This window comes from Marmota marmota, unplaced genomic scaffold (assembly GCF_001458135.2).
Source record: "Marmota marmota marmota unplaced genomic scaffold, marMar, whole genome shotgun sequence".
Lineage (NCBI taxonomy): Eukaryota > Metazoa > Chordata > Mammalia > Rodentia > Sciuridae > Marmota > Marmota marmota.
The window spans coordinates 7,159,631-7,175,434 of NW_025999999.1; the positions used below are offsets into that span (position 1 = coordinate 7,159,631).

Sequence of the window (15,804 nt, forward strand, 5' to 3'; positions counted from 1 at the left end):
TTTTTTTTTTTTTTTTTGAGAGAGAGAGAGAGAGAGAGAGAGAGAGAGAGAGAATTTTAATATTTATTTTTTAGTTTTCGGCGGACATAACATCTTTGTTTGTATGTGGTGCTGAGGATCGAACCCGGACCGCACGCATGCCAGACGAGCGCGTTACCACTTGAGCCACATCCCCAGCCCAACCCTCTTTATCCACCAACCTTATGTTCCATGTACCACACCATACAACTGGACTCCAGCCAAGCCTCTTCTCTATATTCTCCTGTATCCACACCTTCACTTACATGGCCAGCACCAGCCTACTTCCATCCCTGACAGTGCTTGCTGTCCTCCTTTGGGAACTAGTCAAATTCACCAATTCTTCAAGATCAAACTAAAGCCTCTACTTCTGTGACTCCTCTAAACATTCCTCTCCATGTCATCTAAACTCTTAGACAGAAATCACCAGAAAACTGGGCATTGCTAGCTTTTCACAGCTATACATCTTTTTATCCAATTTAGACATAAACTCCATAGGATAAAATCTTACACAACTTACTACTTCTAAAAGTGGCTTTTAATAAGCATTCTGTGGATGAGTGGTAAACTCTCTGTGCCATCAGATTTTAAATAATTTATAAAATTGAATTTTTTTTCATTCAGTGATACATACTATTAGGGGAATTTCTGACAGACACTAAGATACAATGTGACCCATGATACAATTTGCTTCAAATAAGGGGAAGATAGCATGTTCAGAGGAACATGTATGAACTTTGCCCCAAATATATAAGAGAATAAGGTCAGGACAATAAACAGTTCTATTCAATAGCAACACACTAGAGGGAGAACAAGTAAACTGTGTAAATAATCATGTACAAAATTTTAAATTTTCTAAAACTTGCTTTTTTAAAAAAGGACTTTCATCTTTAATCTTTTAATGCATTATCCAAAATTCTAACATCACTAGAAGAAAGACCATATGAGTAGAGAAAGGGGACCAAGAGGGAGGGAATGGGGAAGTACTGAAGAATGAAATCTACAAAATTATGAATATAACACAATGAGCCCCACTTATGTATATAATTATAGTGCACTAATTAAAAAGATAATAATCATCCAGGCACAGTGGTACATGCCTGTAATCCCAGTGACAACTCAGGAGGCTGAGGGCAGGAGGATTACAAGTTCAAGTGGAGCTTCAGCAACTTAGTGAGGCCTTCAGCAACTTAGCAAGACACTGTTCCAAAATACAAAATAAATAAAAGGGGTCTGGGGTTGTGGCTCAGCGGTAGAGCTCTCGCCTAGCACGTGTGAGGCGCTGGGTTTGATCCTTAGCACTACATAAAAATAAATAAACAAAATAAAGATTTTGTGTCTAACTACACCTTTAAAAAAAATCAAAATAATAAATAAATAAATAAATAAATAGGACTAAGGATGTAGCTCAGTGGTAAAGTGCCCTTGGGTTCAATCCCCAGTACTACTACTATTACTACTACTACTACTAATAATAATAATAATAATAGGAGATTGGTAGAGTAGAATAAGTAGATTAAGGGAAGGGAAAAGGGAGAGAAAGCGAAGGTAACTGGCAAATGAGATTGATCAAATTATGTACATGTACAAATATGGCATAATGAATCCCATAATAAATCACACCACTATGTACAATTATAATGCACCAAAAAATAAAATTCCAACATCATACAAGTTTGTCTTAGACATAAAAAGTGAGAACCATGGCTCTAGCAGATAAATATTTGATAAATATTACTTAGGAACTGCTTAAGTGAGAGTTCTCAAAAGAATGGATTTTGCCAGGCACAATGGCACATGCCTGTAATCCCAGTGGCTCAGGAGGCTGAGGCAGGAGGATCTCGAGTTCAAAGCCAGCCTCATCAAAAAGTGAGGCGGTAAGCAACTCAGTGAGATCCTGGCACTAAACAAAATACAAAATAGGGCTGGGGATGTGGCTCAGTGGCCAAGTGCACCTGAGTGTTCAATCCCCGGTAACCCACACACACATACAAAAAAAAGGATCTCCCTTTGGCAAGTCATATTTCCAACAATACCGGTAGCTCTAAAGGCTCTCCCTAAAAAGGTATACTGTAATACACCACATCTTCAAGAATTAAACTAAGGAGCCAAGTATGGTGGCACTTGCCTGTAATCCTAGCAACTGGGGGACTGAGGCCGGAGGACTGCAAGTTCGAGGTCAGCCTATAACTTAGTGAGATCTTGTTTCAAAATTAAATTAGCTAATTAATTAAAAAGGAGGGATATTTAGCTCAGTGGCAGAGAGACCCTAGGTTTAATCCCAAGTACTGTCCAAAACAAACAAAAAAATAATAATTCAACCAAAGCCTCCAAATTTTTATGCTAGAGAGGCTCACGGAAAGAATCTAAGCACATAAAGTCTCTTAGTAAGGGATCCTCATGTCAAACAGTTTCAGAAGCACTGGGCATAATCCTGGTCCTTTATATGTATGAGTTTAAGATTTGGAGTTGTGCCATGTTCACATTCTTTTCCTCCTGTTTTTGACCAGGAACTATAATTTGCAAGCACTTGACCAGTACATATGTTCTGCCAGATGTTAAGTGATAGTAAACAAGGGAAAATTTATGATCAAAACATCATGAACTGGGCATGGTGGCACAGGCTTGCAATCCCAGGGGCTCAGGAGGCTAAGGCAGGAGGATCACAAATTCAAAGCCAACCTCAGCAAAAGCAAAGTGCTAAACAACTCAGTGAGACCCTGTCTCTAAATAAAATACAAAATAGGGCTGGGGATGTGGCTCGGTGGNATCCCCAGAAGAGGGGGTGTGGTGCAACATTTTCCACATTCATTTGGTTACAGAATTAATTTTTTAAGAATCCCACAATATAGCTGGGGTTGTGGCTCAGTGGTAGAGAGCTCACCTAGCATGTGTGAGGCCTTGGGTTAGATCCTCAGCCCCACATAAAAATAAATAAATAAAATAAAGGTATTGTGTCCAACTACAACTAAAAATAAAATAATAATAAAAAGAATTCCACAATATAACTCTCAGAAAGGCTGATCTAGCACTTTCTGAAAGTAAACAATAGCAAGAAAGATGCCACTATTTTTTTTTTTTCTGTGAACAGGCCCCCCTCTGAATCATGAATTCAGATGTAGACTTTGTTCTCTTACCTTTAAAATAACTTTTCCCTGGACTCCCCATCTGAAATGTGAGGAATAATTACATTGCTCCACTTCCTAGGGATTTTTTTTATTGTTTTTAATCTTGAAACTGTGTGCCATATTAATCACCAAAACAGGTTCTGACCCCAAGTGGCCAAACTTCAAAATCCTACTGTCTTCCCAGCCTGGATAAAGGGATGGAGAGAACATGAACCAGATGCCACCCAGCCAGTTTTCACATCTCCAGTTTCTAGGCTACTATGATAAAGTCAAACTGCAGCCAAGATGAGAGATGAGTAAGAGCTTCTCCCAGCAATGCACTTCTGGAGGGAGCCCCCTCCGAATACACATCACCCATGTATGAATCTTGATTCTTCTTTACAATGTGGACTTTCTAAAGAAAATTTCGAAGAAACGGAAGGTCAAGGTTGGAACTACAGAGAGGATGAAAAAGTACTCAAAGACTACTTCCCTTTCTCTAAAGAGAGGAACTCATTACAGTTAGTGAGCAAGGGAAATATCATTTCTTTCAGTGAAAACAGCTTTCCAGGAAAAGTATCTCAACATATATACTATAAAACAATTTAATTTCCCTGTCCCATCACCTGCCACCCCATCCCCATCCCCCCAAAAAACCCACAGATTGTGGATTTCCTCTCATTCTTGGCAGAGTTACCAGAAGAAATATAATACCCCCTTCGGACTGCTCCCAACAGCTGCTGGAACAAGAGGGGGGAGCTGGGGGTATCCCTCCAAAGCTGCCTCTAAAAATGACCATTCCCTCTTCTAAACCACGTAGCCAGTGAGCATAAAACTTCTCTTTCTGTGCTTTCTTAAAGCAGGGGAGACCACAAAGATAACAGTGTCCTCAGTTCAAAATACTTATCTCCAATCCATTTGTTCTCAGTTTGACTCAAGCTGAAGCTTCTATACATTCCATTTCTTCCCTTTCTTTATTTCTTTGCCAGGCTGGTATTTTTTATTTGTTTAATCCACCAATTCCCAAGTTAGGCTTCTTATCAAATTCCTGTTCAATGTAAGTTCTTTCAGGGTAGGTTATCTACCCCAATATCACATACCTGTGCACACAAAAGTTCCTTTCAGGGCAAAGGACGTGAAAGACAAAAGTCTAGGAATACCTGTACTCCTTTATCCCTTACCCAGTATCATCATACACTAATGCTCTTCAACTCCGTCTACAAAAGCCCATCACCAGGCAAGAGGGAGACATCCAGTGAGCCTTCAGCCTCTCATCTGAGACCACCAACAAAGAAGTTCACGAATGTCAACTGGGGGAAGAGGCAATATCTCTCCCTGCTGAGGTGAAACTGGATAGAACCTCCAGCATCATTCCCCAAAGGTGACGGCTGGGGTTGAGTGAAGACCGTGAAAACTGTACAAGAGCCAGGGGGAGAAAATATAATGTAAGGAATTATTTGGAATCAGGGGTGGGAGAAGGTGGAGGGATGAACCGGCTGACCCCAAATGTCTTTTCCATCTCTAACTCCTATGATTCTTTGACCTCCAATTTTGTGCTACGGACAAGGAATGGAAAGTCAACAGACTTGGTGATGTTTTGAAAGAGCCTGGCAGTCTGCTCTTGTCATTTAGTAGCCTTTGCATGTATTTTTTAAGGTGTCTCTAAGCCCTGTCTTCATTTCACAGTTGTCACCTTTCTCAGCAATTTGAGCTCATGTCAAATACCAAAAAAAAAAAAAAAAAAAAAGTGAAAAAGAAAGAATGTGCTGGCAATTAATTGTGCGCTAAAGAGGAGCAGGCACAAGGGCCCATTGGGTGGCCCAGACTTCCAGGGAGGGCAGTGTGAACAGTTTGGAGAAAATTAAGAACTGACATAAGTTAAGACAAGGCAGCCAACCCTCTAGTAAGAGGTCAATTCTTTCTCCAGAGTGTCACATTCAATTTTAGAAACAACTTGAGTATTCACATAATTTGGGATTCATACACATATTAATGGGCATGCCATCTTGCTTCTTTTGGTAACTGGCATTCCATCTGAATCCCTTTCAAATCTGAGCAAGATCACAGAATGGGAAGGACTTTCCTCAAAAGGAAACCAAATCTTTGTATTCTCAACCTCGTCTGATGGTTGACACCTGAGAAAAATTCTGAAAAATCTGTCTCTGTAAATGGGGTGGTGGTATCAGTTTTCACTGAAATTTAAAAACCCAATTTTCTCCTCCCATTTTCCTCTTCATCTTAATTTTCAAATTCACCAGAACCTGGCCTCAAAAAGAGTCTACCTGAATTTCTCCCTATTCTATATTTAATAATCAGGACCAGAAATTAATCCAAGGCTAGGTCAACCCACAGTTAAGGTTAAGTTGTCACACAAAGGTAATTCTTTTCTAATCAAACACTCAAAAAATTATGTTGAAAAAAAAAAAAAAAAACTGTATGCCTACTCAGCAACCTCACTTTACTGAATTTCAGCAGCTCAAACACAATCTTTACCTAAGGTGAAGTTTCTAGACACAGAAAACTAAAGAATGGGGTACTGAAATACTTTCAGAGATCTCTTTCCAATATGAATTTATATTGCAGATTGTGAAGACTTTGGGTTTTTCCATGTTTCTGCCTTGGAAGCTAGGAATACCCCACCACCACTACCAAATTTTACTATACTGCAAAGGATACAGGCGGCTTCTATATTCCTGCTGTCTTGGAGAAGGTGCTTCCATTCTTCCAGTTTCCACTTGAAGGTAATGACTGTACTGACCATTTCCTGCTTCCTCCACAGGTGCATTGTTTTATTTATTTTGAGCATGTAACCTGAATCCTACCTTTTATTAACTCCCAGAGCCATTAAAAAAAAAAAAAAAAGTCTTTCCAAAATGGCTAAAGACAATATATCCATAAATGAAACCTTTCAGTGATCTAGAGAACAAATTACTACCCCTAGTTAAGTCAGGAAAGGGAAGAAGAAAGCCTAAGCTACTTGGAATTGCTAATTCTTCTCTGAAAAATACAGTTTAGGCCTTATGCGTAAACCAGTTATCAATGGCCTCTCCATTCAGAGTTAAGAAAAGAAGCATTATGCTTTCTGGGTGCCCCCCCCCCCAAAAAAAAAGCTCTTAGGTGCAATCATTTAAAAACAAACAAACACACTCTGCTTATCTGTGTCTATCTTACCACTCTGGATGTTAATCATCAGTGAAATAGATACCTCTGGTCCCCAGCCTCAAAGAGCTCCAATACCATAGGACCCCGCAGGAGGAATGAGTGTGCGTGCCAGGGCAAACACCTCAGAAGCCTCACTCCCCAAACACCTATTTTTAATTCCAGGCAAATCTATCACAGGCAAATGCAAGACAGCATTTGCACCCAGGTACTGCTTATATGGTATTTAAAATGGAATTGCTGTTTGAAAATATGTAGCACTTAATTAGGGAGGAAGGAGATCAAGTAAGTTTTCTTTAGCATAGAAATGGCAAAGTATTTTTCTTAATATATATATGCATACCCTTACATATGCACAGATATACTCTTTCATTTTTCAGTATCAGAATTTGCAGTTAGCACCTCTGCTCTTCACTAGTCATCCCTCTACTTCTTGCATTCAACCTGCATTTTATACTGACAGAACTGAATTCCACTATTTTGTTCCTGTACACTGAAGTAGGCTAGTTTTACTTCTATTCTTTGGGGATAACTTAAAAGATTGTTGTATGAAACATTGCCTTTTTATTATTATATTCAAGATCTTTCTATTCCCTCAGGCTTCATAAAGCCTTCAAACAAAACTGATTTTAAATCAGATGACTGACTCACTCATATCTGTGTCCCCTTGGTGGTGGGGGGGAAAGAGCTCAGGATACCTATTAGTGTTCACTGTTTGGGCAAGAGGCCTAAAGGGAAGCAAATTATTTGTTTGTGGTTTTAAAGTGGCCCAAATGCCTTCAAGCACAAGTATAAGACCATTAACAAATCACAAGGAACCAAAGCAGTTCATCTTACTCAACAAAGCTATGATCAGTTAGAAGAGCCAAACTGAACAGGGCTTGCCCTGGGCCGGAAGGTCAGTAAACCTTAGCAGTTTGTGTTCCTAAGAATCAGAAGACTCTTAAGCAGTGAGCACAGGCACTATGCCCACAGGTTGGGCTGTCATGTTTGTGAAAACATTTAGGGCAGGTGAGAGAAACTAATTCAGGGGAGGAGATAATTAGGCAGCACCTCCAAATCATAACCATCCCCACTTTTGCCATATACAGACTTATAGGAGAAGTCAAGCAAATAAAAAGTTCTGTTTCACAACAACTTATTGAGTGACTATTATGTGAACATGATGCTAGCCAGCACATGATATTGAAGCCTCATTTTATTGGCAATGTTATAGCCATTCCTTATGGTTGATAAAACTCAGAGCCAGTGAGGTTATGTGGCTTCTGATAAAAATCAGGTTTTGTGCTATCCATGTAGTCATACTCTTACTGTACTTTGGGCCCAGGTTCCGTGATGTCCTAAGAGACCTGGGGTACAAGTTTCTCTCTCCAGGGATGATGATCTCCTCTCTTAGTGGTTTATTAAGTCTCTGCAGCTGTCCAGAAGCAGAACACACTGGCAAAACTCTCTCCACCTGCTGTAACACACATAATTTGTCCCCTCAACCCAGAAAAATGAGCAGTGACCCTGCTCTTTATCAAATGCTATGGCAAAACAACTTCCCTGGAAGGCAGGTGATATCTCATGCTAGGACATAGGCAAGAAATCAAAACACACACATCAAAAACTAGTAAAGCCATAAGGAGATCTGGCAGTCTCAAAGTTCTTTTACACTATAAACTTGTTTTCATTTTCATTTTGTTATTATTCCCACTATCAGAACATAGACTTATTCCTACTAAGTCTCTTTTAGAACATTTGAAAGGGAAAGAAAAATAAACACCAATTCTTTCCTTCATTCATTCAGTTCAGTAAGGAGCAATAGAAAGCCAAACTTTGCCTTGGTTGGTTAGCTTGGGTTCCAATCATTTTAACCAACTTCTCCTATAGGTCAACTGATAATATTCTTTGAAAGAGTTACTCTGATAAGAAAGCAAGAGAAGAAAAAAAAAAAAAAACTACTATTTTTGACAAGATGGCACACACACACACACAACCGCCAAAAAAACCCCAAAGAATTATTATCATCAACAAATCATAATAGAACAGAAAAACTTAAGCAAAATGATCAGGTTCAAAATTTACAAAATTTATAGTAATCCTGTACATCAATCATACTCTGCTGGAAACATACTGAAAAAAAGATGACGTTTGGAACAAAAATCAAATGTATAAGATACTTAGAAGCACAAGAATAACAACTGATATGCAAGAACTTTATAGTGGTGCAAACCCACAGAAATACATAAAAAGGCACAGAAATTTTTTTTGGTTGGGAATCAAGAAGATGTGGAGATGTGACACACATAAATTCAAAAAGTATAATCAAACTCTAACAGACATTAGACTCCATCAAAAAAGCAACAATATTTAAAATGGTATGGAAATGAAAATATATATCTGAGCAAAACAGTATTCAGATATAAATCAAATATATATGCATATCTACAGAGAATAAATTTAACAAAAGATGCAATGATAACTAAACAACCATTTAGGGAAAAAAAAATAGTAAGCTAAATTCACTTCTTGCACCAAAACAAAAGTGACACTAATGAAATGAAAGTGTTAACTACTTAAAAATCAAGTTATAAGAAAGCCAGTGACAGGGGCTGGGGATGTGGCTCAAGCGGTAGTGTGCTCCCCTGGCATGCATGGGGCCAAGGTTCGATCCTCAGCACCACATACAAACAAAGATGTTGTGTCCACTGAAAACTAAAGAATAAATTAAAAATTAAAAAAAAAAAAAAAAAAGGAAAAAGAAAAGACCACGTGACAAATCAAAAGAAGATTTATCAAGTCTGTGGAGAATTATAAATTTTCAGTTTTGGGGGAAAAAAATCATAATATCAGATTCTAATAAAGTATAAAACTTCTCTAAGACAAAACCAATAAAGTAAAAAGAACTGACTGGAAAAAAAAATTTCTGCACCAAAGATGACAGGCTAGAGTTTAACATTTGTGATCCACAAAAACTCCAAATGTATAAGAAAAACATCAAGACCCCAATAATAAATCGCAAAAGAGTTAGAAGAGACAATCTCGCATGTGAAACAAACAGGTGGGAAGATATTTATCCTTGCCATGATTAAGAGATACAAAATATCAAATTGGACATATCATCAGATAAACACTGAGGTAGCAAAGATTTTTTTTAAATTCTCACATGAAATTGGTTCAGTCATTTTTTTGTTGGTATACCTAACTTGGTCGAACGACTTTGCAAGCCATAACCTTTGATCCAATAACACCTATCCTGAAATTTTATCCTAAGAAATTAATTCAAAAGACAAATGTATGATATGGTGTGTGAAATCTCAATAAAGGTGTTACCCAATAATGCATTAAATTATTCATTATGTACCCATTCTGTTAGGATCAGTAAGATCAGTAAGGGGGAGGTGCAACTGAAAAAATTTAAATGGAAATGGTTGATTATGTTTTTAAAAACTTTAACTTTATTCTACTATAATTGAATAGAGTGCGTGCAATCTGAAAGCTTTTACTCCAATTCCATACATTTTTCCCCCTTTTTATTTAACAGTTTAACTGTTCAGTAAAGTTTTCATTTACAGGTCTCATACCCTACTCAAAACAGGCCAAACCGCAATACCTAGGACACGGCCTAGAACTAATCCAGCCTCCTGCCTCAAGCAGGCACGCTTTTTGGGTCCTTCTGCCTGTATCAAGTCATAAATTATGTTGACAATGAGACTAAGTGCTTTCTTTTAGGACCTGAGTCTTTTTTCTTCATATCTGATTGTATCTGAGCCTAACCACCTTTAGAAAAGAGTAGGGACGATGAACATCCTCAAAAACATTTTGATAGACCACTTATGAACCTGGGTCCTCGACCTGGATTGGAGAAATCGCTTTGGACAGACCACGGGTCCTAGGTGCTTTGGGCTGAGGAACCGGGGCAGTCAAAGGTCCGCGAAAAGCCACAATTAAAAGCTCAAGGGAGTGTTTAAGATGGGTAATTGAGAAGAGCCGCCCTATGGGGAGGGTGCTGACTGAGGGATGCTCTTGGGGGCTTCCTAAAATGGGGACCTTGGACAGGAGAGGCACTGGATCCCGAGAGTGCTCGGGGAGGGGTCTCGGCGGAGGCCGGGTCTGGGCCTCGGAATTCGGGGTGCGACACGGCCCCGGGCCGTCCAGGCCGCGGCGCCCCGCCCTTTCCCAGGATGCTGGCCGGCCCGGGGCGGGGAGCGGGCGGCGAGCTGACGCTTACAGGTCGGTGCCGAGCCGCGTGAAGCCGGAGTTGAGCGAGGCCCGGGCTATCCGGCGCCAGAGCAGGTCGCAGCTGGTGAAGCGCCGCAGCCAGCGGCACACTTGCGCCAGGCGGCCGAGGGCCCGCATGTCCAGGTAGGAGCAGATGAGCAGCAGCAGCTCCTCGGGCAGGCGCCAGAGCGCGGGCCCCGCAGCCGGCCGGGCCGCGGGCTCCCGAGCCGCCGCTTCCTCCTCGGCTGCCGCCGCCATGGCCGCTCCTGTCCCTGCGATGCCGCCCCAAGCCTGACAGTCTTGTCCCTGTGCTTTCCCCGGCCTGGAATCCTCCCGCCGCCCAGTCCTGCCTCTCCGTTCCTCCTCTTTCCCATCAAGTCTTCCTTGTGCCTCCTTCCCAGCCCCTGTGCTCCCTTCATCTCCCTTCTCGATGCTTCCCGCTCCTTCCTCCACGCTTCCGCCTCCCTCTGAGTCCCGTCCCGGGCCTGCCTCAGCTTCTGCCTCTACCCACGACCCCGCAGCCTCCTGCGCCTGCTGCAGCCCCGGCTTCCCTTCCGCCCCTCTTCCTCTTCCGCCTTGCCCTGCGCCGGCTTTTCCCTTCCCCTTCCTTCGCTTCCCCCGCACGACCCTCGCTTCCTGCAGTTCCCTCGTCTCCCCGCCCTCGCCCTCGCCCTCGCCCGGCCTGCTGTTCCCGAGGGTTCCCGAGCGGCCTTGGCTGCCCATGAGCGGCCGCGGGGCCGGCCCAACGCGGAGCCGAGCCGAGCCCGAGCCACCGCCGCTGCCCCGGGAGGAGGCGACACCATGTCGGACCGGGTCACATGGGGCGGCGCGGGCTGAGGCCTAGGCCCGCCCCTCACACCTGCGGCGGTGGAGCCACTTCGGGGTGCGGGCCTGGGCGCTGACATCCCCATCCCCAGGGCCTCTCGGAGCACTTCGTGGAAGGACTTGCATTCAGTCATCAAGCTGGTTCTGAGGCTGCTGAAAGGCCCCATCTAAGGCAACCCCGCCTTCAGGAAGCACCAAGGTGGAGCCCCTGCCCTCAAGCAGCGCCTAGTTGAGTGGCCTTCCCCTCATGGAACCTTTCTCTTTCCCAGGTGATACTTCCTTTCCTCAGGCCACATACCAGAGCCCCAGGAAACTGCAGCCCTAGAATTTGACAGGTTCCATTGCAGTTGCTGGAGTTCTCACATAGGATGTGAACCAAGGTCCTGACAGTGAAGGTGTATCATTAGATACATTTTGAGAGGTTGCAATCTACTAGTTCCCGATTCCATAACTCCCCAGTCATGTATCAGCAAAAAGCAGAGCTAGGGCTTCTTATCCTCCAGGGTCACTCATGATTCCTGTATCACCAGTTCCATTCACGCATCAGTCTGAAGAGAGATCCACTGAGGCCTAGTTCTAAACCTGTGTTGTCCAAAGGAGTCCCCTCTGATCACACATGGCAACTGAGAATTTGAAATATGGCTAGTCCAAATTAAAGTATGCTCTAAGTGTATGAAACACATACCAGATTTTGAAGACTTATACAAGAAAAAGAATGTGAAATAGCATTAATAATTTTATATTGATTACATATTAAAGTGTTAATGTTTTAGATATATTAGCTGAGTACAATATATTTTAATGTAAATACTAGAAGATTTAAAATTATACATGTGACTTGCATTTGTGGCCCAAGTTATTATTTTTTTTTTTCTGAGTTATTTTTCTATGAGGTAACACTGAATTACATAGTAAGATTTGGAAGAAGGGAGGAAGATGCCTCTCCTGTCTGATATCCTGTACCCCAAAGCAATATGGGAAGGACTGAGGAATTTTCTTTTGTATTTACCTACATCTTAATACCCATTTTCAGGGAACAGGAATGAGTGAGAAATCAATTCTGAAAATGATTCATTCAGCATGGCCAAAGAGAGACTAGGGGAAGCTGCAGCATTGTATTACAGAAGAATCATGTAACAAGGTCAGACCGGAATCTGGCTTTGCCCTAGACTTACTTTTTGATCTTAGCAAAACAACAACAAAAACCCCACCTATCTTGGCCTTTTAGTGTTCTTAGTCTATAGTAGAGATAATACCTCTGCCTTACTTTCGAAGGATAAATGAGATGATCCCTGTAAAATGCTTTGAACTCCTTGAAGAAAATTCTCAATAACAGTTACAGGTCAAATCCTGTTATAAACAGACATACACACACATTTTAAAAAGGCTTTGTAAGAAAATGATTTCTAAACTCTAGGCAGTGGTTTATTAAAAGCAATATCTACTACATTTCGGTATAACCAAGGAATTTAGAGCACCTTTTAAAGATCATTACAAAGAAATTGACTTATTCTTAGGTATCAGACTGGTCAAAGGCTACCAAGATAGGAACACTGCAAATTGAGAAGGAAGTCTTCATCAATTCAATGTTTGTTGTTGTTGTTGTTGTTGTTTTAATCTCACTACATTTGTGTACTGTGAGGCACTCTGGAAGGAAGACAGAAATAAATATAACATATGATTCTTGTGTTTTGTGTTCTTATTTGTGTTGACATGTTTGTAACTTTTTACTTTTTTGAGTTTTTTAACCCCTTGTTTACACATAGTAAAGATGAGTAGTTCATCCACATTGATTATACCTAATTTTTAGTGGAGACTTCAAAACACAAAAACAAAATTATTTAATTAACTCAATATAAATTGTCAGGATTAAAACCCACAAACAAGTATATTTTACCCTTTATTCCGTATTGCCTTAATTGCTGGAGAAATCATACTATCATTTTAAAACATCAAATCACTGTGCTATACCCAAGCTACAGATCAGGTAAACTGTTTAGGTTAGAATTCATGGTTTAATGATCTCCAAAATTAATAAAAAGTCCTGCCAGGCACAGTGGCCTATATTCGTAATCCCAGTGATTTGGGAAGCTGAGGCAAGAGGATTACAAATTCAAGGCCAGCCTTGGCAACTTAGTGAGGCCCTATCTCAAAATAAAAAAATACAAAGGCCTAAGGTTGTAACTCAATGGTAAGCACCCCTGGGTTCAGTTCCCAGTACCAAAAAAAAAAATAGTAAATCAAAGTACTCACTACACAAGAAGAAAGGCAAATGGAAAATTAGCAAATATTTTATTATTTGGAGGTGCTATTTGTCCCAAACATTTTTAAAAAATAAAAAACAAGCCAGGCACAGTGGTACGTACCTATAAACCCCTGTGGCTCAAGAGGCTGAGGCAGGAGGATTGTGAGTTCAAAGCCAGCCTCGGAACTTAGTGAAACCCTAAGCAATTAGAGCAACCCTGTCTTGAAATAAAATATAAATAGGGCTGCAGATGTGGATTAGTGGTTAAACACCACTGGGTTCTTAAATTCTAAAAAGTAGAATTTAATGCTTTATAAAAACTTCTAAATGATGGTGGAAGTCCACCTTAAAGAGGACTTTTAGGTGCAGATATATTAAGTCCTTTATGTTTCTGTGTCCATATAAGTGACATTCCTAGTGGTGATTGTTGACATGCATGGGATGTGAATATCCCCATCCCTTTTAGGGGGGGAAGGGCGGGGGGGGTACTGGGGTTGAACTCAGGGGCACTCAACCCCTGAGCCACATCCCAGCCCTATTTTGTATCTTATTTAGAGACAGGATCTGAGTTGCTTAGCACCTTGCTTTTGCTGAGGCTGGCTTTGAACTCATGATCCTCCTGCCTCAGCCTCCCAAGCCACTGGGATTACAGGTGTGGGCCACCACACCTGATCACCATCCTTTTTTATTTTTTTAGAGAGAGATAATTTTTTTAAATATTTATTTTTTTAGTTTTCGGTGGACACAACATCTTTATTTCATTTTTGTGTGGTGCTGAGAATCGAACCCAACGCCCCACGCATGCCAGGTGAGCGCACTACCGCTTGAGCCATATCCCCAGCCCCACCATCCCTTTTTAATTTTTGTTTTGACAGGATCTCCCTAAGTTGCCAAGCCTGGACTTGAACTTGCTATCCTGCCTTAATCTCCCAAGTAGCTGATGTTAAGGCCCTGCACCACCATGTCTGGCTCAATTACTTTTTAAGAGTGAATCATGGGACTGGAGATGTAGTAGAGTACTTGCCTAGCATTTATAAGATCCTGGATTTGATCCCCAACAACGGGGGAAAAGGAGTTAATCATGTAGATACTCAACCTCCTAATACTTTTCATAATCTTTTTTACAAAACTTGAAAGGAATTCATAGGAATTAATATATCTTAGCAAAGAACATTTAACTAAAGTTTGATGATTCCTTCATTTTGCTTCAGCTTCATTTTCTTCTGTTAAATTTAGTAACAAAAGCCAGGCACAGTGGTGCACACCTGTAATTCCAGTGGCTGGAGAGGTTGAGACAGGAAGATTGCAAGTTCAAAGCCAGCCTCAGCAAAAGCAAGGCACTAAGCAACTCAGTGAGACCCTGTCTCTGAATAAAATACAAAATAGGGCTGGAGATGTGGCTCAGTGCCCTTGAGTTCAATCCCTGGTACAAAAAAAATTAGTAACAAAATAGTTAAATTTAGTAACATTTCTGTTAAACACTATGTAACAAAATTTAACACTTCTATTAAATTTAGTAACATTTAGTAACAGTAAGGCATGTATTATATGAGATTTTATAATTTATGCAAGGAGTGATTTTTGTAGGATGATGTTAATAATGGTTCTAAGTAACAGAATTTTTGGATTTTACTTTGAACTTCTCTTATATTGCTTGATTTTATATTATAACTGTGTGTCACCTTTACAAAATCAATAACTTCTATGTTGAGACTGTCATTCTTTGTTTTACTCAAGAGGCAATTACCTAAATTAGATGTCTGAAATTTAACTTCTGCAGGAATAGTTCTGAATATACATTGAAATGAACTATAAAAATGTTTAATAAACATAGAATTTTTACTAAAAAAAAAAATATATATATATATATAATAATTCTTTCAAAAAGAAAAAGTTGCCATGAGTCTAAATCACCAATTAAATTGGAGATTTGATGCCTAGATCATTGCCTGAGTTTTTAACAAGTCTCCAAATTTCTTCAAATCTTATTTATACTATTTTAAATAAAGCAACAGAGTCTAAAAAGTTTTCATAAATAATCTACCGGTAAATATTTTATATTCTGAAATTTGCTTAAGAATGCCATCAAGATCTGCTATTTTTATATGAATCTACCATCTTTGTCAAATTCAAAGATAAAAATTGTTCATTTGAAACTTTTTCAAGCAAATGTTGGATTAAAATAGTTACTTTCCAGCCCAGTGGTGCTCAGCTGTAATCCTAGCTGCTTGGGAGGATCTCAAGTTC

The 15,804-nt window shown here is 40.4% G+C and overlaps 1 protein-coding gene across 7 annotated transcripts in view; it reads right to left on the reverse strand.

Annotated features, from left to right (window-relative positions):
• The window catches only part of Fbxw4 (F-box and WD repeat domain containing 4), a 101,977-nt gene extending 90,580 nt beyond the window's left edge, over positions 1 to 11,397 (reverse strand). For 2 of the 7 annotated variants that reach the window (XM_048807201.1, XM_048807202.1), the window contains exon 1: positions 10,498 to 11,272. In XM_048807201.1, the coding sequence (XP_048663158.1) occupies positions 10,498 to 11,210 (713 nt within the window). In that variant the 5' untranslated portion in view covers positions 11,211 to 11,272. Of the gene's footprint in view, positions 1 to 10,497 lie in introns of all 7 variants that reach the window. The other 5 variants (XM_048807200.1, XM_048807203.1, XM_015494687.2 and 2 more) reach the window with 5 other exon arrangements.
• Between the last annotated feature and the right edge of the window lie 4,407 nt (positions 11,398 to 15,804).